Source organism: Ascaphus truei, chromosome 3 (genome assembly GCF_040206685.1).
Source record: "Ascaphus truei isolate aAscTru1 chromosome 3, aAscTru1.hap1, whole genome shotgun sequence".
In the NCBI taxonomy this organism is placed as follows: Eukaryota; Metazoa; Chordata; class Amphibia; order Anura; family Ascaphidae; genus Ascaphus; species Ascaphus truei.
Genome location: NC_134485.1, coordinates 224620093 through 224647065, shown reverse-complemented (window position 1 = coordinate 224647065; position 26973 = coordinate 224620093). Strand labels below are relative to the sequence as shown.

Genomic DNA, 26973 nt, shown 5'->3' with positions numbered 1-26973 from the left:
TGATCTGTACATTTTGGTCTTTAAAACTTAAAGTTGTGACAACTTTTTTTGGCCTGAGTAATGATAAATAGGGTTTTATACAACTGTGTGTATATATATATAATGGGCCCTGAAGCGTTTATCGGTGATCGTATTAAACATATCATTGGTGCGTGTCTGTTTATATGGTTTATTAATGTAAAGTATACTAGTATACAGTGCACCACCCAAGGCAATTTTGTTTACGAGATCTCTTCTTGCCTTTTCCAACACTGTTTTTATTTTTAAAATCTGATGCTCTGTTTAGGAGATGAGTGTTTAACATATTAAGTGTCTAGGTTAAAATGAGTGACCTCAGAAGCTAGAGATTAAGAAAATCATGATTTCTACACTACATTTTTAAAATTATTTTTATAAAAAGATTAGGACATGCTCTGGGGGCAAGATACTAACATCTTATGAGAAACTCATTTAGACTTCTTGAGGGAGGAGTTGCTGCTTTAAATTCATAGACTTCTGGGGGGATTTCTGCTTTAACCACTGTAAACATCACTGTTAAAATAGTGAAATTAGAAAGATAGATTAATCATTCTGTTGTGACATATTTGGCTATTTAGCCATACTGTGCTTATAATTCTTAGGTAATCAAAGTGCTTGGACTATTATCAAAGCAACTTATTGCAAAATGCCCTTTGATCCTATACAGTATATTCTTATTATCCCTTATAGAAAATCAATTTATTGCAAATCCATTTATTGCACTGGAATCAGGTGGATCAGTTATATGTCGTACTGGTAATTCATATATTCAAATATTGCATGGAAACATTTTAAAGTAGCACATACACATTTAGTCATTGCTTAAACACCTTGTTGGTGAGCACCGTTGAGTAGAAATGAAATTGAACCGTCTAATTTGTTCCTGTTACTATAAATGTGCAAAGTGATTTCATATAAAACCTTTCAGAAATGCTTAACAAATATTTCTGCTTTTATACTACCCCTAGTGTAGCTTTCACAGAACCTGCAAAAGGAAGAAGCAGAGGAGGCATGCCTTCGGCTATTACAGAACATCCCAAAGGTGACCCAATTACACCATCCAGCATTTGCACAGAATCAAATGTGTCAATTCAAATTCAAGACTCTCATCATTTCCACCAAGGGTATCAGGCATGTGCAGCAGAGATGAGTTCACGTCCATATGACATTATAGGTGGAAGTCTAAGAATGCCTCATAACCGAAAAGTACTGAGACGCAGCAGCAGTGTCGTAACAAGATCCTCAGGCATGGAGTTTACAGATCAGAACATCTCTTCAATAAGCTTGTGTTTGGATGTTACAGAGACTGGAACATCCAGATCTGAAAAGAGAGCTGAGCTTCCGTTGGGGAAAAAACTATCCAAAAGTTGTTCTCACAGTTCTGTGAATTCTATCTGTGAAAACAAAGAAAGCAAAAGGTCTTCTGTTACCGGTTCTATGCAAAAGGTACAGAAACAATCTAGATCTTTGCCTTTATTGAAGCTAGATTCAAGCAGTTGGAGATGTCGAGGGCCCTTTAGTTACTGCTTCCAAAACAGGGGAAATAATGGTGATGAAGAAGACGATGAGTGTGAAGAAGCTGACAATGGAAATAATAAAGAAAAAAAGGAGCTATCATGTGTGTCTTTACCACAGACGCCAGCTGATACGCAACAAGAAAGTGATCTGTTTTTATCCACTGGATGTGGAAGCAAAGAAATAGAATCTCCTACAGCCACCCTACAAATAACCACTAAATACACGGAGAATGACAACATTAATGGGCAAGCTGAAGCTAACTTCCATGACATGGACTTTGATGAACAAATTGCAAGAGTAAATGCACTAAAAGAAAAAGCTTATACAATACCTGATGGGTTTCATGCTGCTCAAAAAGATGCTAATGAGTTACTTGGCCTGATACGATCAAACGTTGAAAAGGGAGAAGATGCAACCCTAGAAGTGTATGACTTTGAGCTTTCTCAATATAAACAACGTTTGTCTATAGAATCAAGACAGTTAGGAAGTGCCTGCAGGAAAATGGCCATGTCGGACAGAGGCCCAGAGGAAATGCTTTTAGCTATGACTTCTAGTTTTCAAATTCTCTGTTGCTTATCAGAAGCCTGCATGCGATTAGTAAACGCAATGAACTCTGAAGTACAGCAACAAGAAATTGTAGCTAAAATAGAGGAGGTTGTATTGAACTACATTTGTTTGCTGAGGGTAGCGGAAACAACATCAGTAAAGATATTCAACGATTCAAGTGTTAAACTTCTAGCTCGACATTCAAGTACTATGGCTGCAATTGTAAGCACACTAACCCGTTCTCTTAAAATGCTTTTGAACAAATAAACTACAGTAAGGAAATCACTTCATTAACTACCGTTACAAAGCCATACATAAATGTTTACCTTACGTGTGTAAATAAGTGAACAAGAGAAACTCTGGCGCTTGGAGAGTAGAATTTGAATTCCTAAAGAAAATAGCGATGGTGGGAGTGTAGAGAAATGTAAAAAGCAGATACAAATATACGAAAATATAATAAAACATTAGGTGTTCAAATAGGTTCTTGTTTCCTTTGAGGATTGCCAACCATCCTAGGAGAACATCCTTATACCTATAGGTTTCACGTTGTGTATTAGTCACCTATCTGGGATCTCCTATTCACAATATTTTATATGTGTGTATTTTATGTATTTTTAATGAGATAAGGCTTACACTATATTTTCCAATTCTGTGACAAAGGTAATATGTTTCATTAAATTTTCGTATATTTGTATCTGCTGTTTATATTTCTCTACACTCCCACCATCGCTATTTTCATTAGGAATTCTAATTCTACTCTCCAAGCGCCAGAGTTTTTCTTGTTCACTGCTATTTGGGGTTTGGATGACCCGTCCTTGTTGGCTGCAGGAGTGTATGGCTATTTGATCACACTTTAGTAATACACATTAGCGCTGCTTCTTCCTTCTTTACGTGTGTATATAAACCTATGTAAATTCCTTTCTCTCCATACTCCCCCTCCCCACAACATATTGTATTACTTTTTCAGACAGAACTTAGAGGAGAGAGTATTACTCATTAGCAAAAATGCCTACTGTATAAAAGAAGTCGAATGAAACACGGATACTTCTCATGCATTATCCGCAGGTATATTGTGTTAACTTTTAAACAACGCTACACCTTCCTTTTTTTCCTCCCTCTCCAGTCATATTATAGATACAGTAGTACATGGCATTATAATGTATATAGGCAGTATTTAATATTTTAAATTATAATTTTTAAGCACTGAAAATCATGAAATATGTTTAAATTCCAAAAGGGTATTATGATTTACTAGAAAAAAAAAAAAATATATAAATATATATATATATATAATAAAGTTACTTTTTGGTTCATGCTGTGTGGTTGTCAAATTCTTTACCCAAAAGTGAGAAGTGCAAACTTCGAGAGTAAACTCATTACTTATTACTACTAATTACTACTAATTATTGTTTAATTGGTGCTAAAGAATAAAAACTCCTGTAAGTAAAAGAGAAATAATAAAAGACAATATGTTTACTATGTTATGTATGCAGTGGCAATATCCATTAGGCCCGATAGGCTTGGGCCTAGGGCGCCAACATTTTCGGCGCTCTCAGCCCTATCTGGCCTTATCAGAAGGCACTTACATGTGGTGGCCGCGATGCTTCTTCCAAATCGCAGCATCAAATGACGCTGCTGATGTAACCAACGTGGCATCACATGGCGTCTTGTTGCCATGGCAACATAACGGCACACCGTCAAATGACGTCATGACATCGCGTTACCATGGCAACACAAGACCGTGCTTTGTCACATTGGTAACGTCCACGGCGTCAGTTGAGGCTGCGATTCGGAAAGAGAACTAGGGCGGCAGCAAGGAATCGGATGCCACATGTAAGTGCCTAGGGGCAGCGGATCTTGAAATCCACGGCTGTATGTTTGTATGTATATCTTTATATAGTTCCCACAGTGTACTTAGCGCTTTTCAACGACAATACAGTACAGGCATACCCCGCATTAACGTACGCAATGGGACCGAAGCATGTATGTAAAGCGAAAATGTACTTAAAGTGAAGCACTGCCTTTTTCCCCACTTATCGATGCATGTACTGTACTGCAATCGTCATATACGTGCATAACTGATGTAAATAACGCATGTGTAACAGCCTCTATAGTCTCCCCGCTTGCGCACAGCTTCGGTACAGGTAGGGAGCCAGTTTTGCTGTTCAGGACGTGCTGACAGGCGCATGCGTGAGTGTCACGCTTGTGCTCTCCTCACAAGCACAGGGAAAAGGGGAAGGACCCGTTAGCGAGGTTGGGAGGCCGCAGGGGATACGAAGGGAGTAAGTTGCCGTGCAGCTGGGGATCGGCGCACGTAGTCACGTGACCGCGCCGCGCGCATGAGAATGCGCGACGCGTCCGGAGGTGCGGTGCTTACTCAGAGACATGAATGATCCAGCTGCATGTGCGCGCATGCTCTGTCAGCAGAGCGGGAGTGCGCGCGTTCTCAGGCACCAACGCGGGGGTTGCGGGAAGCCAACGCTTCAGCACGGGAGTCTGGAAACAGAAACCAGGAACATGGAACATGGGCATGGAGTCCAGAGCACAAGGTAACATCCAGAGAAGGATTGCTTCTTGGAGAACGTCCAGACTTCTTAAAGGCATAGTGACAGAACAGCAAGGTGCAGCGAAACTAAACATAACATAAGGGTTCTTAGTCTAATCCATTGGCCAAGGAATTATAAGCCTGCTACCACGTCAAGGTGAACCCTACTAAGCAGGTACCTACACTACCCGACGGTAAACTAACCTTAGTAGTATAAGAGTGACTTTCCCAGTCCTCCGGAATCCACAGGAGATAAGTAAAGGTCCCAAGGAGGTCCAGGCAGGAACCGTATGCGATGAGTACCAGCAGGCACCAGGGCTGGTAGCAAAAGACTAAATGCAAAGAGAAAGTCAAAGAGAGGCTTACTTCCTGTCAGGAGGAAGAGGGCAGGGTTTGCCAGAAAGCAAGATGGCGTTGCTTGCTTCAGAATCCTTAAAGACACAGGATCTTGACTCGCAGCTAGAGGGCGGCGATCAGAAGTAAACAGGTAAGGAAGGGACACGCCGCAGGGGGCGTGTTCCGCGCATCGTTACAGTGAGCTGCCGTTTGCCTATTGAGCGATATGTACTTACTCGCGAGTGTACTTAAAGTGAGTGTCCTTAAACCGGGGTATGCCTGTACAGAGAACTATAATACAATAAGTGAAGCAAAGTCAGACAATAGGAATGGAAATCCCTGCCTCTAAGTAGAGCATCAAAACAGACAAATGTTTCATACTGTGGGTATATGTATGTATGTATGTATGTATGTATGTATTATATGTGTATATATATTTATATGTGTGTGTGTAATATCTCTGGACAATAGAAGAGGGGCCACACCAGAGTATCTCACTGTCTGTATGGGGTTGTATGCAATGCTCAGCGGTTTGTTACCTTATTCATCAGGTTCTCAGGGTGCTGGAGTTCATGCAGAGCTGGTATGGTGAGCACTAAACACATAGAGGGTACCAGGAACTTTTCTTTAACTTTATTTGAACAGTTCAATAATACAATTCTTCTTTAGTAGTGCTCACGCAGCATTCCCCAAAGAGGCACACTTGTTTCCTACTTGTTTTGTCACTTTTTTTTGCAAATGTAGCCACTTCCACCTCCACTGGGACCTGAATGTAGGATGCCCTCAAGTTTGAGGAAGCACACCATATCCCCCTGACATAGCTACTGCTACCATCTTTTGAGGACAGCTGGGAACTGATCCCTTATGGCAGCTACAGTATGGGGTGATACTCTAAGGAACCTATTACTAAGTAACCTATGACCGTGCCTTGCCATCCCCTCTTGTGGGTAAGACGTGCCTAAGGGCCATATAGGGAGACCCTGTAATTGATAGTAACCTTTCCCTCACCGAAAAATAACAAATGGACTTCTTTCCTAGATACTTATTATAAACATATTTAAAGGTGAAATCCCCTCCTCTGGTTCCTCCTGGGATCTAAAGACGGAGAGCCAAGTCCCTTATATTAATAGATTTTCCCCCTACCCCTGTAGCTGGGCACAATTAGCATAGCTGAGTCATCCCCAACACGGTGGCTACTGGATTTTTTGGCAAGACTTTTTTCCCCGTCTGTGGGGGTCTGACTGATCTTTTCTGGAGAACCCTTGTCTCTACCACAGTTATTTCACAGTAAAACTTGGTCCTGACAACATTTGAAGTGCTCCCACAAATATTGGCCTACCCATAATAAAAGATGAGGCCTAGCAGCTAAGACTTTACTTCAATTCCTAGCTTACATTCAAAAATACCAGATTTGTTCTAAAGTATTATTTTTCTCATGTTGTTATCTGGGCCGTCCCTGCAGAGTGAGTCACGTGTTAACTATTATCTCTGTTTCCTTTTCTGATTTACAGATTGGCTAGAGAGGCTATCTGGTACAGTGTAGAAAAATCAAACGAAAAGGTGTCCAGAATCCACACGTGAAATTCAATATTTTTACTTAGATTGGAAAAGCAAGGATAAAAATATGTATAAAAAAGATTAGCAAGCAAGTACACATGTACTGTCCAGGACATACTTGAAAACAAGAGGTAAATCTCGATGTATTACTTAAGTAATAATCCCCTCAGAACAGGGCATTACTGCCAATAATGCCCTGGCTGGAAGAGTTGAAGGCCCGAGGCGAAGCCGAGGGACTTTAACCTAGCTAGGGCATTATTGGCCAGTAATGTCCTGTTCTGAGGGGATTATTACTATTATAGGCTAAATGTAGGCCTATTTCATAAATAATAGACACTTTTGTATATTTAAATAGATTTTTTTAATTAAAATAAAATGGTAAATACATGAAACCACCTCTATATACTCTTACACTGCAGATATCTATATCCACAGACTGCCGTCCCCTCTGTGTACACACACACACACACACACACAGCAGCTCCCACACACAAACTGCTGCTACACACACAGATACACACACACACACAAACAAAACAGCACACCACACACAACACAGTGTTTCCTGGAACCAGGGTCACGAATGATGTATGAATAGTTCCAGTAAGCTTAACTCATGCCTTCCCTCTTCCAAAGCACAAACAAGTCCTTTTGTCTTTCTTAGTTTTATTGAGGAAAAATCACAGGAAGAAATGGACTTGCAGAAGTAGGGTAGGTAGAGAATGCTTATCTGTCTGAAGTGCAGTGTATCAAGGATAAAGCAGTGTAAAACAAAAAGGTCTTGCTGGGGTAAATAGTAGGCAGTTACTCACTCAGAGTCCAGGGTGAAAAGGAAGTGAGGAGCAAGGGTCACACTAGAAGGGAAGTGAGACTATACTAACTGTCAGCAAGGACAGGGGGGTAGGAATAGCCCACTCTCAGCTAGGCGAATAGGAGATGCAGGCAACCAACACAGGCTGTGTAAACAACATGTAACAATAATGTTGCCTTTTCACATGCAGCTAGCTGCTGGGACAGGGAAAATAACAGGCAGCTGAACTAGGGAGAAATGAATCCCATGAGCTGCAAAGGGAGATAGAGAATATGGAATCTGGTTCCAGGACACTCCCCGTCTGGTATCTGGAGATACCACTATATTCCTGGAATATGTGGAACATATGTGCAGTACAACAAACATAACAATGCAAAGTTCGTGTCCAAGCGGATGCACTGGTACAGGTTAGCTGGGTGCACCACAATGTCTTTTGCAAAAGTCTCTGGTCCTGTTTCTTTTCAAACTTATAGAAGAACAGTCCTTTTGTCTCTGTAGTTTCACCTACAGAGTGCATCCCCTTGTAGATATGCCAGTCGTGTTAGCCTGTCGCTCTAACACCTGGCGTTTGGGAGAAGAAGATGGCTTTTGGTTCCTTGCGGAAGCAGATCAACACTCCGGGAAGACTGGTTGGCAAGTCTGGTCCAGTGAAGAGGGCGTCGTTCAGGGAGACTCCCTGGTGCTGAGCGCTGGAGCTGAACACTACACAGATTTGATTGGGTTCCTGAGGGTGGTAGACCCCAGTTGATTGGAGGTACCAGCATTCTTTACCTTCCTTCAGTGGAGGTGCTGGCTTTGTGTGGCCGCTAAGGAATGTCTTCTGGATGAAGGCCACAAAATTATGTTTGGTCTCCGGTTTCCTTTGTAGGTTGCAGCGGAGCGAAGTGAGCCTAGAGGTGGCATGTTCTTTGTTGTTTGTGAGGCGTCTTCTTGGTGAATGGAATGGTAGCGGGGTCACCCAACTGCCTGATCTGTCCTTGAAGAGCTCCTTATCCATTAACTTCCGGAATTCTCCATCTTCCATCGACAGTACTTGTTTGTTACCGTCCCTTGTTGTCTGGAACGCTGTGCACCCTAAGTCATCGGTGCATTCCTCTTGCACGAGAACGTCTCCACGTATGTTGGTGATACGCCTTTGTGTCTCTTTGTTAACTGCCGTCAGGAGGCTGTTTTCTCCCTGGACATAACGAGGAACAGTCTCTTTTGTCCTGGTAAATCCCTTTGTGAAATGTCTCTGCGACTGTCTCTTTTTTGACGTGTGAGAGGACAGCCTTTTTGCCATTGTGGCTTCACCTGCAGGGCACAATCTTTTGCGGCTATGCCAGCCGTGGCAGCTGGCTGCTTTGCCACTTGGTATTCTGCGGAGAGGAATAACTGTACGTCTTAGCCGTGCCATTGCTCGCAGGAGGACCATCCGATCGTTTATTGTCTTTTGGACTATCCCTTTGTCGGTCACCTTTGGGAGGTTACTTTCTTCCTTCAGTGGAGTCGACTCGTCATCCTTGGTTGTCTGAACCACTAAGCATCCTAGGCCATTGTCACATCCCCCTGATGTGAGGATGTTTTTGTTGATCTCTGGGGTATGACCTTGTCTCTTCTCTTCACTTGGCCCTCCTGTCACTTGGAGATGGCCAAGACATGGTTCAGAGACGGATGTGTGTCCACATTCTGTTATCATCGTTCTGTGGGCGTCGACATAGTCTAGTCTGTGCCCTTTGTCGGTGCACACGTTGCCCACTATCACCCATCCTAGGTCAAGTCTTTGGGCGTATGGTGCGTTGTGGGGTCCGTTACGCTGTTTACGGACTTTGTGCACCCTCAAGATGTCCCTACCGAGCAGCAGCAAGATCTTGGCGCCTTGTTCTACCGGCGGAATGTAGTTGGCTATTCCTCTGAGGTGCGGGTGACGGCGTGCCACGTCTGGTTTGGGAATCTCGTCCCTATTTGCAGCCATGTGGTTGCACTCGATGAGTGTGGGGAGAGCTATCTTCACTCTGTTATCCACTGAACGTATGACGTTAACTCTTGCTCTTCTCCCTGTGGTCTCAGTTGACCCTGCACAGGTTCTGAGGGTGAGGCATTGTCTTGTGAGTTGAATAAGTTCAAGAACTCCGTCTTCGCCAATGATCTGTTGCTTTGGTCGTCGAGGATTGCATACATCCGAATAGCCTTCTCAGGTTGTCCCTGGGGGTGCACTGCGACAAGGCATATTTTGGAGCAGGACATTTTGTCACTTCCTTTTCCGCAAACCTTGGTGCGCTGAGACGTGACAGATGTTGGCTCTCCTTCCTCCCCGCCATGCTCCGCTATGGAGGATGGGTTGTTGAGTCGGTGGAGTGTCAGCGCCTCTGGATGTAAAGATATTACGTGCTTGTCACTTTTGCACACTGAACATTTGATTTCTTCTTTGAGGTCTCTGGCTAGGTGAGTCGTGGAACCGCAGCACCTGAAGCAAACTCCGAATTCTCCAAGTAACTCTTGCGTTCCTCTAGGGACTTCATCCTGAACCCAAAGCACCTGTTAAGTGGGTGTGGCTTCTTGTGTATGGGACATTCCCTGTTTGGGTCCCTTGGTTCCTTGTCTCCGGCGACCGACTGATCGGGAGTAGTTTGGGTCGTGGGAGACACGTCCGTCCTGTTAACCGAGATGGGTGTTTGAGTGTTACCGTATCTCGCCACTGGTCTCTCATTCCTCAGGCTGCTTGCAATGTGTGTGGTTTGTGCACCCAAGATGAAACTGGGATCGTTCCTTGTCCTTGCCGCTTCACGGATGAAGCTCAGGAAGAATGAGAAGGGAGGGAAGGCGACTTGCTTCTCCCTTTTGTATTTGGAGCCATGTGAAATCCATCTTTCTTGGAGGTTGTAAGGTAGCTTCTCCAAGATGGGTCTCACTCCGCGAGCCGAGTCTAGGACGTTGAGACCTGTTAAGGAATGGTCTTTCCTTGCAAACTCCAGATCTTGCAGCAGGTCCCTGAGCTCTCGTAACTTCGAGTAGTCTTTAGCTGTGATCCTGGGAAAGCTGTCGACTCTCTTGAAGAGCGAATCTTTGACTACTTCGGGGATACCGTAGAACTCTTCTAGCCTTTCCCATACTAGGTCGAGACCTACTTGGGGGTGGTTTGCGTTTGCCGTCCGAAGTCTCTTCGCATGCTCCCTGGATTCCATTCCCAGCCATTTGGATAGCAGGTTGAGCTCTTCCCTTGCTGAGAAGCCCAGGCTGTTGATTGCATCCTTGAACATGAACTTCCACATCCGGTAGTTCTCAGGACGGTCGTCAAAGTTGTTGAGTCCTGTTTGCACCAGGTCACACCGGATCATGTACTTGGCTATGTCTGTCATGCCTGAGGCATCGGCGTGTTGGTCATGTTCTGAGGTAGTTGCTGGGAGGGTCCGTGCGGTCGCCTCTTTCTTGGCGTGGACGCGTGATGACTGCTGGTCGGTGTGAGGGGCTGTATTTTCCCGTGTGGGTGTACCTGGATTGCGAGCCTGTTGAAGTGCATCCATGTGCGCGCTGGCGTGTGGATCACTGTTGCAGCAGTGGCAGTCCTAGGTAGCGTGTACTCTTAGGGGAACAGCGTCTTCTCCACATGGACCTAGCAAGTCTTCGGTGTCTGTGGTATCGCTCCAGTCGTGTTGAGGTGGTGTGCTGGTGTTTACACTGAAGAGGCTCCTTACGTAGTCTTCAGTGCATTGGGCTGGATCCTCTGAGGCTATCCGTCTGTACGGTTGCTCCCCGCCGTCCTGTCTCACGGCTGCTTCTAGGACTTCAGCTTGGGCTATGGCGGCGGCTTCCTTCTCTTGATTTAGGGCCTCTAGTTCCGCATCAAATTCGGCTTTCCTCCGCGCAGCGGCTGTGGCGGCAGCGGCTGTGGCGGCAGCGGCGGTAGCAGTGGCTGCAGCGGCGGCGGCGGCGGTAGCAGTGGCTGCGGCTTTGGCGGAGGCATTGGCGGCGGCATTGGCTGCGGCGTTCTGCTCCTCCTCTTGTACGCGCGCTCTTTCTCCCCTTATGGCTGCCTCTCTCCGAACATATTCGGCCCTGGCACGTGCGGCCTCTGCGGTGGCTCGCACCTTGGTAGCGCTGGACACGTTAGATTGCGCTGATCTTGCTGACCTTGACGAGTGTCTGGATGTGCTAGAGTGATGTGACGCGGTCTCCAGGAGGAGCTCTTTTCTCTCGCTTTGGGCGTCCGTAATGGCGGTCTGCAAGATGCCATCACGTTCTAGGTCGATCGCCTTTTGCAGGTCGCGCAGCTCGCAGGCTATCTTCAGTGTTAGTTCTTGTTAGATAGGTGAAATATGTCTGTGACAGTGCTTCGTAGTGCGAATGATCTATCTTCAATTGAGTTATTGCCTGCTCGAGCTGTTGTACATAGTTACCAGCGCCGGCGACATTGCATATCCAAAGTGTGGTTGTTTCCCAGGCCAACTCTAATTTAGCGCGGTGCGCTTCAATGTCAGTCTCATATTTTTCACGGACCTTTTGTGTCAGTGTGACTGTCCGTTTAGGCCTTGCGTCTGCCTGCGCCTGTTGCAGTTGCGCAGCGGTCTCTGTGTCTGAGTGGTCACTCTCCTGCGTGATGTCTGGTGAGGCTCTGAGTTCTGTCATGCTGTAGGTGTGTGTAGGCCTTTAGCCAGTGCGTGTGGCGTGCGGTCTGTTACCTGCATCAGCGATGGGCGACTGTCTCAGATGATGCCGAGCGGTGTCCTGCAGCGTTCAGCATAGGGGTAGCTGTACTCACAGGTGTCCGGTGGCTTGGACCCGTGTCCTGGCGGGTGTCCGGTGGCGTGGCCCTTGGTGGCGCTAACCGAGGGATGTGCGCAGGGGTAGGTGAGATGGTGGTTCCTCACTATGGAGCTGGGCAGAGGGTGAACTCAAACAGAGGAAGGCAATCAAAGTTCTGTGTGCTATGAACTGTCTGTCTGCAAAGCTGCTGCCTTGAGTGTAGGTTGCAGGCTGTGTGCAGTGTAAACTGCTTGCTGTTTTTAAGGCTGCAGGCTGTGTGCAGTTTCCTGTATAAAGTCTGCTGCCCTGTCTGGCAGTGTAAAGCTGCTTGCTTGTCCTCGGGTGCAGAGACTATTCTGTATTAGCATAAAGTCTTTGAGTAGCAGCTCCTGTGTGATTCCCCACCACACGGTCTTTGTTTTACTTTCCTGGAACCAGGGTCACGAATGATGTATGAATAGTTCCAGTAAGCTTAACTCATGCCTTCCCTCTTCCAAAGCACAAACAAGTCCTTTTGTCTTTCTTAGTTTTATTGAGGAAATATCACAGGAAGAAAGGGACTTGCAGAAGTAGTGTAGGTAGAGAGTGCTTCTCTGTCTGAAGTGCAGTGTATCAAGGATAAAGCAGTTTAAAACAAAAAGGCCTTGCTGGGGTAAATAGTAGGCAGTTACTCACTCAGAGTCCAGGGTGAAAAGGAAGTGAGGAGCAAGGGTCACACTAGAAAGAAAGTGAGACTATACTAACTGTCAGCAAGGACAGGGGTGTAGGAATAGCCCACTCTCAGCTAGGAGAATAGGAGATGCAGGCAACCAACACAGGCTGTGTAAACAACATGTAACAATAATGTTGCCTTTTCACATGCAGCTAGCTGCTGGGACAGGGAAAATAACAGGCAGCTGTACTATGGAAAAATGAATCCCATGAGCTGCAAAGGGAGATAGAGAATATGGAATCTGGTTCCAGGACACAATGCCTCTACACACACACACACACTGGAGCTAGACACACAACACAGCACCTCCTCTACATTCACTACACAGCACATCTACACACACACACACACACACACACACACACACACACACACACACACACACACACACACACACACACTGGAGCTCTAGACACACAACACAGCACCTCCTCTACATTCACTTCACAGCACATCTACACACACAGCAGCAGCTCTACACACACAGCAGCTCCACACACACACAAACTCTGCTGCTACACACACATGCTACACCCATAAACACTGCTACTGACACACACACACACACACACACACACACACTGGAGCTCTATACACACACACACACACACATAGTAGCTCTATACACACACACACACGCCAGCTCTACACTCACACACTACAGCCACAATAAAAAATGCAGCCACTTACTAAACTTTGCACTCTCCCCCCCAGCTCTACACACAACACAGCACAACACAGCACCTCTACAACCCCCCCCCCCACACACACACACACACACACACACAACACTGCATCTCTATACACAACACACTTACTTCTTTGCAGTCTCTCTCTCCCCCCCCCCTCCCCCCCAATTCAACTGAATCTGCTCAGAAAATCTCAGTCAGCTCGGGAGGAGGAGAGGTCAAACCGTGGCTGATACTTTTTGACCAATCCCCTGCATATCTCAGAGCTTTTACTTAATTCAAACCAAACCCCTGCCCTGTCTCAGCTGTTCTGAAAGCTGATTGGCTGGAAATAAACAAATTGAAAACTGAATTTTGCAAGATGCTGAAATTCAGGGCATTACTGTGGATAATGCCCGGAATTTTAACCAATCAGAGAGCAGGGTTTTCAATAATGCCCTGAATTTTACTGCTTTAGCCTATAATTAAGTAATAATCCCTGAAGAACAGGGCATTACTCGCCAATAATGCCCTGGCTGGAAGTGTTGAAGGTCCGAGGCGAAGCCGAGGGACTTTAACCCAGCCAGGGCATTATTGGCCAGTAATGCCCTGTTCTGAGGGGATTATTACTATTATAGGCTAAATGTAGACTTTTTTCATAAATAATAGACACTTTTGTATAGTTAAATAGATATTTTTATTAAACTAAAATGGTAAATACATGAAACCACCTCTACGCTTACACTGCAGATATCTATATCACACACTGCCACCCCTCTGTGTACACACACACACACACACACAGCAGCTCAACACACACAAACTGCTGCTACACACACACACACACACAAACAGCACACCACACACAACACAGCACCTCTACACACACACACAAACACACACAAACACACTGGAGCTCTAGACACACAACACAGCACCTCCTCTACAATCACAACACAGCACATCTACACACACACACACACACACACACACACACACAACACACACACACACACACAACAATGCACCTCTACACACACACAACACAGCAGCTCTGCACACACACACACACACACAAACACAGCAGCTCTACACACACACACACACACACACACACACACACACACACACACACACACACACAACACAGCAGCTCTACACACACACACACACTGCAGCTCTACACACACACAAACAACAAAGCAGTTCTACACACACAAACTCTGCTGCTACACACACATGCTACACCCATAAACACTGCTGCTGACACTGACACACACACACACACACACACACACACACACACCTGGAGCTCTATACACACACATCAGCTCTACACACACAAACACTGCTACACATACAACAGCACAACACAACACACACACACTGCAGCCACAATAAAAAATGCAGCCACTAAACTTTGCACTCCCCCCACCTCTACACACAACACAGCACCTCTAAACACACCCCACACAACACTACACCTCTATACACAACACAGCACCTCTACACACACAACATACATACACCACACACAACATACACACACAACACTGCACCTCTATACACAGCACCTCTACACACAACACAGCATCCTCTACACACACATGCTACACCCATAAACACTGCTGCTGACACACACCACCTCTACACAGATATACAACAGCACAGCACAAACACACTGCTACTGACACACACAAACTGCAGCCACAAAGAAACTGCAGACAAGCCACTTACTTATTTGCTTTGCAGACTCCCCGCCCCCCTCCCCCTCCAATTCAACTGAATCTGCTCAGAAAAATCTCAGTCAGCTCGGGAGGGGAGGAGTCAAACCCGTGGCTGATACTTCTGACCAATCCCCTGCCCTGTCTCAGAGCTGTTACTTCAATCAGACGAATCCCCTGCCTTGTCGCAGCTGTTCTGAAAGCTGATGGACTGGAAATAAACACATTGAAAGCTACACATTCTGCTGCTTAAATTCCGGGCATTATCCTGGTAACACATAGGTTCCCCTCACACACTATATCTGTGCTTGGGGTAGAGGGAATACCTGTTACACCTATAATACATTAATACCTGGTATAACATTTTATAAATAAATGAATTAGAGCATACAGTTCAAAGTACTGTACCTAAAAGGTAAAGTTCCCAATAGGAAAGGCAGATGAAACAGATGTAAGAGGACTCTGCATCTCCGGACTTTCTACTGATTAGTGCCTGATGATAGAGCTTAGTGAAAGTCCTGCATACAGTACCCTTATAGATTGGTAAGACACCAATGTATAGACGAGCACTGTCTGGACAAGAATCGAATGTCCTAATACTGTATGTCAGCAGATGCAGACACTGGTCACTAATCTTCTGAAGTCCTAGAGGAGATACAGTAGTATAACTTTTAGGCTAACATACCTTTGTGATCGCCCGTCAGGCATCCGTATATGTAACCTCTGATGTCAAGTTGGAACAAGCGCAGCCAGGCAGAAGATCATCCTTCTTGGGTTAATATGCCGGTACAGCTTGATCAGATAACTGCAGTCATACATATTGCCGGTGGAAAAAGTACAAACCGTGTACCATGTGCTTAGTTAGTCGGACTCCATGTCACAGGCGTCCAAATTATCAGATGGGAGTACTGTATTTTACACAGCACCCACGCCGCTCCAGAGAGGACAGCTGCCACCAAACTCCTGCGCCTGCTGCAACTACAGGTCTGATCACGCTGAAAGCCACGGAAGATCTGCGCACATCTATGTTGTAATGGCCTTTGACACATCAGTATGTATGAGTGCTAAAAAAGGTAATGTGTAAAAATGTGTAATATGTAAAAAGATTATGCCATAGCATCATAAGCCTGCATACAACGCCAAGGTATAACCAAATATGCAGGTCCTAACACTACACTGTGAACCTTTCCTTTTACCTCTGTATGAGGGGAAACAACCTCAGAGGGTCTTGTCCATACAGCAAAATGAGAGAACCTCCCAAGTTTAAAAGGTGGGGAGGGGTGAGCTCTGGGAGGAGGGGCCACCTACCCCCAAACAACTGTCGCCAGTTAGAAATTGAATTAACACACACTTTCCCAGTAAACTCAAACCCCAACACCAACCACATCATATATATATATGTGTGTGTATGTATGTATGTGTGTGTGTGTCAATACTGACTGTGGCAAATGTATACAACAAAAGACAGGGGGTGCCTAATGCTACATAACCAAGAAAATATTATTATTGAAGTAATTGTACTTATACTTATTACCATATATGTTTTGTCAATTGGATGTAGCATTGGCACCCCTGTCTTTTGTTGTATACATTTGCCACGCTCAGTAGCACTGTGGGTTTCTTGGTTATTTGTACTTATTACCATGTATGTTTTTGTCAATTGGATGTAGCATTGGGCTCCCCTGTGTGTTAGGACAATTGCATGAACAGAATGTTAAAAAGTACTCTCTCACATGCAGTCTCCACATGACTTATGACCTACGGCTCTCCCCATCCCTCATTACTTTCTCTGATTCCCACTTCAGGACTTCTCCAAGGCTGCACCCCAACTGTGGAACTCTTACTCTGCATCATCAGACTCTCCTTCACCATTTACACTTGCAAAGCTCTAGATTGCCTCTGTATGTCCAAATTACCCAGAACTAGATATTTTGAGAGGCTTTAAGTGTTGAAAAGCAAGTAACTGACTGATGACATGTTCAACATCTGATTGGTCTAGTGGTTTGTGATTATTCAGTATGCTACCGAAGTAAGAAGAGGCATGTTAATCAACTAAATATTTAATAAAAATAAAGCAGTAATTTATTGAACCATGTTAACAATGTGTTATGAGAGAAGAACCTAACAAAAAGAAATGATAACAGACTTAAAGACTGAAAGTTTCATGATATCTTAAGTACATAAACATGTAAGTTTAATACAATGTTAAAGTTTTAAAAACTATTGAAAACAGAGGGGAGAGAGAGAGAGAGAGAGAGAGAGAGAGAGAGAGAGAGAGAGGAGAGAGGAGAGAGAGAGAGAGATGAGAGAGAGGAGAGAGGAGAGAGAGAGAGAGAGAGAGAGAGAGAGAGAGAGAGAGAGAGAGAGAGAGACGAGAGAGAGAGAGAGAGAGAGGAGAGAGAGGAGAGAGAGAGAGAGGAGAGAGAGAGATGAGAGAGAGAGAGGAATTGCACAAAATATGGTGTAAAATATATCAAATGTTGCCTTTCATTTCATGATGGTGGGTCCACAACAATATGTTTTGTAAAAGCAGGTGTTTCTTTTGTAAAATGTTTTACAGTTATAATTGCGGTACAATATCAATATTAGGACATATTTAATACACTATTAAATACACATTGTCTCAGTTGCTGTTTTTAACCTTGTACTAAGATTAGCCTCCATCCAGAGGGGGTCACTGCTTATTGCGGCAGGATCATCGACCGCCGAATCCTCTTCCGGTTTTGACGCTGATGATGCCACATGGCCAGCACGTCGCGTCACTTTCCAGTTTTGTAATCTATATATCTCTGCAGACCAGAAAGTGTGAGACACTCTTGACAAAGCGCCAAGTGCGTGAAATGCGTCTGAGGTACTACCACATGCCACCCTCCATGGTGTCACCCCTATTTCAATAAATTGTTTTTAACTCATTTTGCTTATGCATAGCCCCTGTTTTTCCGCCTGCTGTGCTCTTGTTTTTCCTACCCTGGATTCATTCTATTGCACCCCCATCATTATGCCAATTTTAATGAGTTGTAATGTATTAAGCTTACCTTCAAAATTATACAGTATGTGTTTTTTTAAATACATCAGTTGTGTAATATTAGAAAATATATACTACACTCCCCCCCCCCTCACTCGAAATGCCCTTTTTAATGAGTTTCAATTTATTAAGCTTCCTTGAGTTGCTATAGCAAACATTTACAAAGGCACAGCACTTCCTCTTTTGAAATAGGCAGCCATATTGTGAACCCTGGGAAGCAATGTCTTTGCCGATCTATCGGCAGCTTGGATAATTACATTTCCTTATAGCTAAGCAACTGCTACATCTGTTAATACAAAAAAGAAAATAATGCAAACGGTGCTTTCCATTACTGTGCAGCTAGGAACAACATGGTCATTTAAATGTTACAATCAAGTGCTTGACAACCCAAGCAAAGCTTCCTTCATATCTAAATTGTTATTGCCATGTTACTACACTGTGATGATATTTTTATGGTCTCGCTGGCAAAGCAACTACAGATGCAGCGGCCGTTATTTTAAGGCATCACGGCGCCGTTTTTGTGTGCGCTGCTGTACTGCACGCGGCATGAACGCGGCCAATTGCCCCGGGAACGCGCGTTTATCGCAGTTGCTTTGTTTAAATTTTATGGATTGTGTGCAATTATATGCAATGACATGAATGAATTGTAATGTGTACAGTACTGTGCTACTGTGTCAATGTCAGGTGTTTATAAGCCAGAACACTAAAATGCCATTTTATGCACTCGTGTTTTAAGGCGGTACGGTTGGAAGCAATCCCACGCCATCACATGGGTATTCCGAGGTATACACCGCGTGATTTAGTAAAATTATGGCTGCTGCATCTGTACTAGAATGGGATAAAATCCACAACAAGCAGTGCACAAGTGTCCTGGGCAGGTCAGTAGAGTAAAAACAGATCACCATAGGTGCCACCAATACATTGTTCTGCAGGTATACGCAATATAAATCATTTGCAAATGTGTGTGTCACATTTTGAACATGTGTGGCTGGCTAAACATCTGTGAAGAAATTAAACTTCATTAACCAAGGATTTGTTCATTGATCATAACTATTACTGTACTAACATGTTGGAGATATTTTTTCAAAAGATGGCAACCTTTCTAGAGTTTTGCCTATATTTGTATACACAAAAATTAGAAGTAAGCCTTTTTTGACCCTGTCATGTGACAAATAACATTCATTTATTATTAGGGTCAACTTTTGAAAAAGCGAACTGGGACACCTTTGCACATCTCTAATGCCACATAAAGGGTAGCGGATTAAACAATGTAATTATTGAAGGCAATGTAGCCTCTCTAAGATGCCTGGTACGGCATTTACCACACTTGTGTACAAGTGCGACCTTAATCCCCGTCACACCAAGAGTTCAGCAATGTAATGATCAAGTCTCTGTATCCCCATTGTACCGCGCTGCAGCATATGTTGGTGCTTTACAAATAAACAATCATAATAATGGCAAAGCACGAGCCTCAGTTTGAGCGCCTTTGAAGTGCTTGGTAGAATGTTGTAACAGGAGCCTTGGTGATGATCTGTGATAGTTCCGAAACAGGATCTAATGGGAAACCATGTAAGTTGCAGCTGGTCAAGATAATGTTGTGGGAAGATTCAGTGGCATTCCTCAATGTGGGAAACTGCTTAACGCTCTCTAATTCCTGGCAGTGATCCCACATGAGAATTGGCCAACAATATGTTGCCATCTACTGTTTTTTTTTTTTTTTTTCCCCATTTCTAAGATAAAAGTACAAATGTTTTGTATTTCTACAGTACATGCTGCTTTATTATAGAATTGAATATAGAATTGAATATAGAGTCGTATACCCTTGAATTTTATCAAAGTAGTTCTAAATAGAGCTGTGTGAGAATGGCCTATAGTAGTTAACTTTGAGAACATTTTCACATAGGATGTTAGAAATTTGGAATATAGATCTATTTTCCTTATTGAATAAGGTATTCTATGAGTAGTTATTATTTATTTAATAAAAATGTTTTACCAGGAAGTAATACATTGAGAATTACCTCTCGTTTTCAAGTATGTCCTGGGCACAGAGTTAAGATGACAAATAATACATGGTTACAAATACATAGGGGGTGATTCACTAATCTCCGATTATTTGCGCTGAAATGGGAAAAATTTGCTCGGGCGCAAAAGGGTGCAGCCAAATGCGCTTTTCACTAAGGCTGTTCGGTGCGTTTTCGGCCTGCCTTGCCAAAAAGTGCCATATCGCGTGGGCACCTGCTTTCCCCCTGCTATCGCGCTTAAAGTTATACAGTATAGCACGATAACTGATATAAATAAAGCAGCCTATAAGAACTGCATGGAGACGCTGCGTCTCAATGCACGGCTGTTACAGGCAATCGTGCTGTACAAATATTTATAATAATACTGTACATGTGCAGGGGGTCTCCTGAGCTGAACCGCATTGGTTTCAGCCTTGTGGACCTCCTACTTCAGGAGGCCCCCAATCTGATTGGCTCATCAATTCTTATAGTATTTTCAGTTTCATTCACAAAAATGAATAGCCGATAAACGCGTGGGAACTTTCCCAAGTAGCCAATCAGAGCCAAGCCAGCTAGAAAAGCCGGGTCAGCGGGAAATCTGACATGCGCAAGCCTGCAACCTCTCTCTCTGGCTATCTCAATGCCACCCGCTGGGCAGATTATTGGAGACAAGGAAAAGCCTAGGTATTAAATAAATTATTTGTCTCTGTATTTACCAGGGAGGAGTCAATTGCAAAAATAGTCCAACAGGAGGAAGCCACAACCTCCATATTAATAAACAATTGGTTAACTGAGGAAGAAGTACATAGGTGGCTTGATAAAATTAAAATAAATAAAGCACCTGGCCCTGATGACATACACCCAAGAGTTCTTACGGAGCTATGTTCCGTAATAGCCAAACCATTACATTTAATATTCTAGGACTGCCTTTCCACAAGCTCAGTGCCACAACATTGGCATAAAGCAGATGTGGTGCCTATATATAAAAAGGGAGCTAAATCACAACAGGAGAGTAACATCAATAGTGGGGAAGCTACTTGAACATTTAGTATGAAATACAATTCAGGGATACCTAATGGCTAACAAAATTATTAGTAATAGTCAGAATGGATTTATGAAGCATAGGTCAAGCCAAACTAACCTTATTTGTTTCTTTGAGGAGCTAAGTAGGAATTTAGACCAGGGTAATGCAGTTGAGGTGGTCTACTTAGATTTTGCAAAAGGCTTTTGATATGGTTTCACACAAGAGGGTAGTATACAAAATGAAGCAAATTGGACTCAGTAAAAAATATTTGCGCCTGGATTAAAAACTGGTTGAAGGATAGATACAGTAGCAGAGAGTTGTCGTAAATATAACTTTTTCAGGTTAACTAAAGTTATGTAGGTATGATCTGTATGAATCGAAGCACAGCTGCAGCAGGACAAAAAACGAAGGATCATTCAGGGTAACTCCGATAAAAAATAGAATTTATTGAGCTCACATGGACTGCTTACAGGTAAAAAAACAACACCTATGCGTTTTGTGCCCCCTGCACTTTATCAAGGTTGACAAAGTGCAGGGGCGCAAAATGCATGGGTGTTGTTTTTTTACCTGTAAGCTGTCCACGTGAGCTAAAAAAATTCAATTTTTTATGGGAGTTACCCTGGATGAGCCTTCGTTTTTTGACGCGTTGCAGCTGTGCTTCATTTCATACAGATATTACCTGGATACAATTTCTCAACGGATTTGCACGCCTTAAGAATTTGCCATAATCTGAGAGGGCCTCAAAAAAGGTAAAAAGCAGTACTCTTTATTATTGTTACCCTCCCCATTACATTACGTCTACATATATGCTAAGGAGATTTTAATATTGAGCGACATAATGTGATGGGTACCACTAGGTGCATATTATTATTGCATTGGAGATGTTATTTATTGAAGGTATTCTGGGCACTACTTGTTTCTAGACTTGGAAGGACTTTCCTGAGTTCATATTATGACTGAGCACCATATCACCCCTGGAATGGACTGGCAAAAGCTATGAGTGGAGTACCTGATACTAGGACCCCTGCTTCTAAACTTCTTTATTAATGACCTTGAGGTTGGAATAGAGAGCAAAGTCTCCATCTTTGCTATGACACTTAATTGTGTAAGGTAGTAGAATCAGAGCAAGATGTAATTTCTCTACAGAAAGACTTGGATAGACAGGAAACGTGGGCAGGTAAATGGCAGATGAGGTTTAATACAGATACATGTACGGTAATGCATTTGGGAAACAAAAATAAACAGGCAACTCACAAATTAAGGAAGTGGAGAATCAGTGCGCAGCTATTAAGTGTATATAACATGAAGTGATTAATACAGAATAAAATATTTACGTGACCTGTATTGTACAAAATTTCCCTGATGAAGAAACCTGTTGGTTTCGAAACGCGTTGGAAAGTGTGCTAGTTATATTGCCTTTATCCCACTACTCCACGATTCGTGAACTGATCCAGCAACCAGCGCAAGCACCGGTGAGACCCTCCTGTGACATCACTAATCCGGAAGTGCCTGAACGGAGGACAGTGAGAGGAACCCAGCTGGCGTGGAGTTCTGTTTGGAGCAGCCCCTCCTGTGTGAGCTGCAGATGTGCTGGACTTTCCGTGTGAGCAGGGACTTTGGTGGACTCCTCAACTGCCTAGTAGGAACCGGTGGTCACGAAGCAGTTTCCAATACCTGTGACGACATCTACTCCGGCTTCCACGTGGTGTTTGGGTAACATTTATCCCAGAAATGCTTGTCTAATATTACTTTGATGTACGCACAATACTTACCCTTTTAATTGTTTTGAGTTAATATAATTCTTAATGCACTATGAGCGTTGTGCGCTGTGTTTTTTGTGTTTTTATCTGTCAACTCACAAATTAAAAGGGGCAAAATTAGGAGAATAATTGATGGAGAGGGATTTAGGAGTGCTTCAAGACTTAGTGCCCAATAGTGCCTAAATGTCAGGCAATAGCTAGACAAGCAAATAAGATCATATCTTACATTAAACAGGGTATGGATGGGGAGGGGGGGAATACGCATAGTGATGCCACTGTATAAAGCATTAGTAAGGCCACAGCTTGAATATGGAGTACAGTTTTGGGTACCACTACATGAAAAATACATTATGGAACTAGAAATAGTACTGAGAAGAGCCACCAAATTAACAAAGGGGATGGAAATCTGGCACATGAGGAGAGGCTAGCTAAATTAGATTGGTTTACATTAGAAAAGAGGCGTCTAAGAGCTGATATGATAACTATATACAAATATATTAAGGGTCAATACAAGGAGCTTTCAAAAGAACTATTCATCCCAAGGGAAGTACAAATGACATGGGCTATCCCTTAAGGGTGGAGAAAAGAAGATTTCACCAGCAACAAAGGAAAGATTTCTTTACATGAAGGGCAGTTAAAATGTGAACTTCATTACTCGTAGAGACTGTGATGGCAGATACAATAGATATCATAAAAGGTTGGACATCTGTTTACAAAGGAAATGTACTGTATACAGGAATATACCAATTAAGTAACCATGGGAAAGATGTTCATAGAGGGACAAATCTGATTGCTATTTTTGGAGTATGGAAGAAGTTTATATTTTTCCCTTATGAGATATTATTAGATAATGTTTCACTGGGTGGGCTTGTTTGCCTTCCTCTGGATCAATATACTGTAAATACAAATATAGGATAAGTATCTGTCATCTAAATTTAACATAGGTTAAACTTGATAGACATATGTCTTTTTATAACCTCATTTAATATGTAACTATGCAACTCATAGATAAGCATTTATCAAAATAAAACATCCCTTTAAACCTGAAAACCAAGCCTAGTAAAAGATTCAAGGTGAATAGGTAATAAATGAAACATGATTCAATTTTTATGGTGGCAAAAATTGTTCACTGGCCACAATGCATCATTAGCTCCAGAATCTACTCAAACTATGTGTAAGAGACATAGATGAATGAATCCAAAACCCAAAAAGAAAGTCATTTTATTTGATCAATTTAGCTTTCTGAGGATCAAGGTAGGCCTGTACCTAGTGTACCATCCTTTCTAACCTCAATGTATCTATTCTCTATTAAACTCTCTTGAAATAGTACTACTAATTTGCTTGAAGCAACAAAATGTGGGGTAGTTACTGTATCTGCACATGCTGAGCACTCGTGACAAAACTTACAGGCCCTTTGCCACTTGCAGTGGGATTCACCAACTATCCAGAAAATTCCCTTCTTAAGAGCTGCAGTACCACTAAACTTCTGTGAGTTAGCGATGGCATGGGAAAGAGTGCGGTGCTGTGAAGTCATTACAGACAAGTCCATGTCTTTCACACCCCTTTTATGGTACAGGTGGACTGCAGTATTTTATCTAAATTACTAGTCGAATATAAACCACAAGAACCTCCCATACTGTATGTGGTGATATGGGCAATGAGGCTCTTATAATAAGGGTGAAGCCCAGCCATTGCCCTATTGTCTGGATGAATATACAGGGTTGCCCTGCATAGCTGGTTCCTGAGGGGGTTGAGGACAAAGGAGAATGGAGATGGTCTGGCCTCCTATCTGGGAGATGTTGTCTGATAAGCGGAGCCATTATCTGTCGCAAACAGTGAGGCGCCTATCTCATCAAGAGAGATTAGGTCAGCATTGAGAACATGGGCAGGTAGGCGCTGTTCTCATTGGCTGATTTGTAATGCACCCTTGCCTCAACCTTCCTGTCACATCTGCCAGCCTGGATTGGCCAACACAGACAGGCCCCCATGCTGTGATTGGCTCAACACACAGCATCTGTGCCGTGCTTGGTCACTGCCCTGTTCTCCATGATCTCCTATAGAGACGGAGAAACTAGAAAAGAGGCAGCCAATCTGAGGTTCACATACCTTGTTAAGGCTTGCATGGAGATGAACTAAGCAGTGTACTCTAAGGTTGTGCCAAGAACACCCGAAACCGAGGCTGCCTGCCTCTGCCTGAGTGGCAGATTTAAAATTGCCTGCCTGGAGTTGCAGATTCCCCACAGGAGTAGAAGCTACCCCAGGTAAGCCATTTTGGTGATGCTGGGCAACTAGCGCTGCTAGGATTTCCCCTGTGTCCCCTGTTTGGAGTGAGTATAGTTCTGTTGGTGATATTGTGTTGTGTCTGCTGGCTCTGGTCGGAATACATATACTTTTTTTTTATCTCTGTGTCCTGTCTACTGCTTGATCCTGTGAAAGAGTCCTGGTCTCCCGTGACACTGTATGTTTTGTAAGCTTCTAAAATTATACTCACACACCTATAAAGAGAATTACACATATGTGGGGCTTGTGGTTCACCAACCACACTAGCATAGAAACAAAATGCCTGCAACCACTTATTAAAGGATATAGATATCTCTCTACAACTATTCTCTTCTAATCTGTCCTCAGTTCTCTTTTGAACCCTGAGTAGCAGAGATAACAAACCCAAATAATAACCCTTTCTATTGTTTTCTTTAACAGAGAATGACCGGTGTAACCCAAGAGGAGCAGACTCATAGTTTAACGCCTCCTTAAAGCAACCCTCTGATACAAAAGAAGACGATGTAGCCCCCCAGTGCGCCTAAAGTTTAGAGGTAGTCAACTTGGAATTAAACATGCCACCCCCAAGGCCCAAGCTGATGTGGACGGATATAATAATAATATGAAGAGGGTTGCTACTGCTGCTAGATTACTTTTTAGTCTGCTGATCACTAAACTAAATTAAATGGATGTTAGAAAGTGAAACGTTTGCTGTGTCACATAATGAATCATACACAAAAATGTGCAGATTGCCATAAGTGCTGACTAACCCATGGGTTGAAGATGCATTGTGCGAACCATACAGTTCCAATGCAGCACCGTCATCTTGTATGTCCTGACCAGTCCGGAGAGGTCTGTGGGAATGTCAGGTACTCTATCTTTGTGCTCTGACGACATGTCCTCATTAGAACTGGGGCCAGAAGATGTTAATGACTCCTCCTCTTCTCACAATGCCACAGTGTATGGCATTGTTGATCTCCTCTTTCTCTGAGGCCTAGGATTTGTGGTAACTTGTCTGGCTTCTCGTATAGGTAGACACTCCACTGGGTGCTGATGGTTCCCCTGCTGTAATACTAAATAGTGATTGGTGTCTCACAAAGAGTCCTTCAGTCGATGAGGCAAAAGGAGCAGTCACCAGGCAGTCATGCAGTTATTCATAGCCAACCGACTTAAGTGGCCATCTCCCGAAAATACCTGCAGAAGTGACTCCAGGTCTGGAGCAGCTGCAGATCAGGACATTTCTCCCGATAGCTTCGGGATTATGAGACTAGTCAGGAATGTCAGGAAAAAACATGCCTCAGTCCTTCAACGTCATTAATATTTACTCAGAAAACATGCGTCTAACACTTCCACCTGCTTTGTATCACCTGAGCAATCACCTCTCACTACCAAGCTGTCATGCAATAAAAAAAAACCAGAGAATCCCCAACTACCAAAAGTACATTTAAAACAATATAAAAAATACCTTACCCAAAAAGGATCATAGCAACACCACAATCTATATAAGAGAAAACAAATAACCAAACAAAGGGTGAGAGGAGGAGAGAGATCTCTAGGTCCAAATGTTGCCTGGTCTTGGACGTTTGGCGCAACAAAATCACCACCGACACTCCGCCGCCATAACCTTTGATCACAAGGCTAGTTTTCGCAGGTCACTTCACTGTCACCACCTTCCACATGTCCTCAGTGCCAAACCTAGTCATGCACCTGTTCCGCAGCATGTCCTCAGTGCCTCTCCAAGCTGCAGG

General features: G+C 43.6%; 1 protein-coding gene across 11 annotated transcripts in view; it reads left to right on the top strand.

Moving 5' to 3' along the window:
* FRMPD4 (FERM and PDZ domain containing 4) overlaps positions 1 to 2460 on the top strand; it is a 585463-nt gene extending 583003 nt beyond the window's left edge. For 10 of the 11 annotated variants that reach the window (XM_075590233.1, XM_075590236.1, XM_075590230.1 and 7 more), the window contains one exon: positions 992 to 2460. In XM_075590233.1, coding sequence (XP_075446348.1) covers positions 992 to 2349 — 1358 coding nt within the window. In that variant the 3' untranslated portion in view covers positions 2350 to 2460. Of the gene's footprint in view, positions 1 to 986 lie in introns of all 11 variants that reach the window. The other variant, XM_075590239.1, reaches the window with a different exon arrangement.
* The last annotated feature ends 24513 nt before the right edge of the window (positions 2461 to 26973 follow it).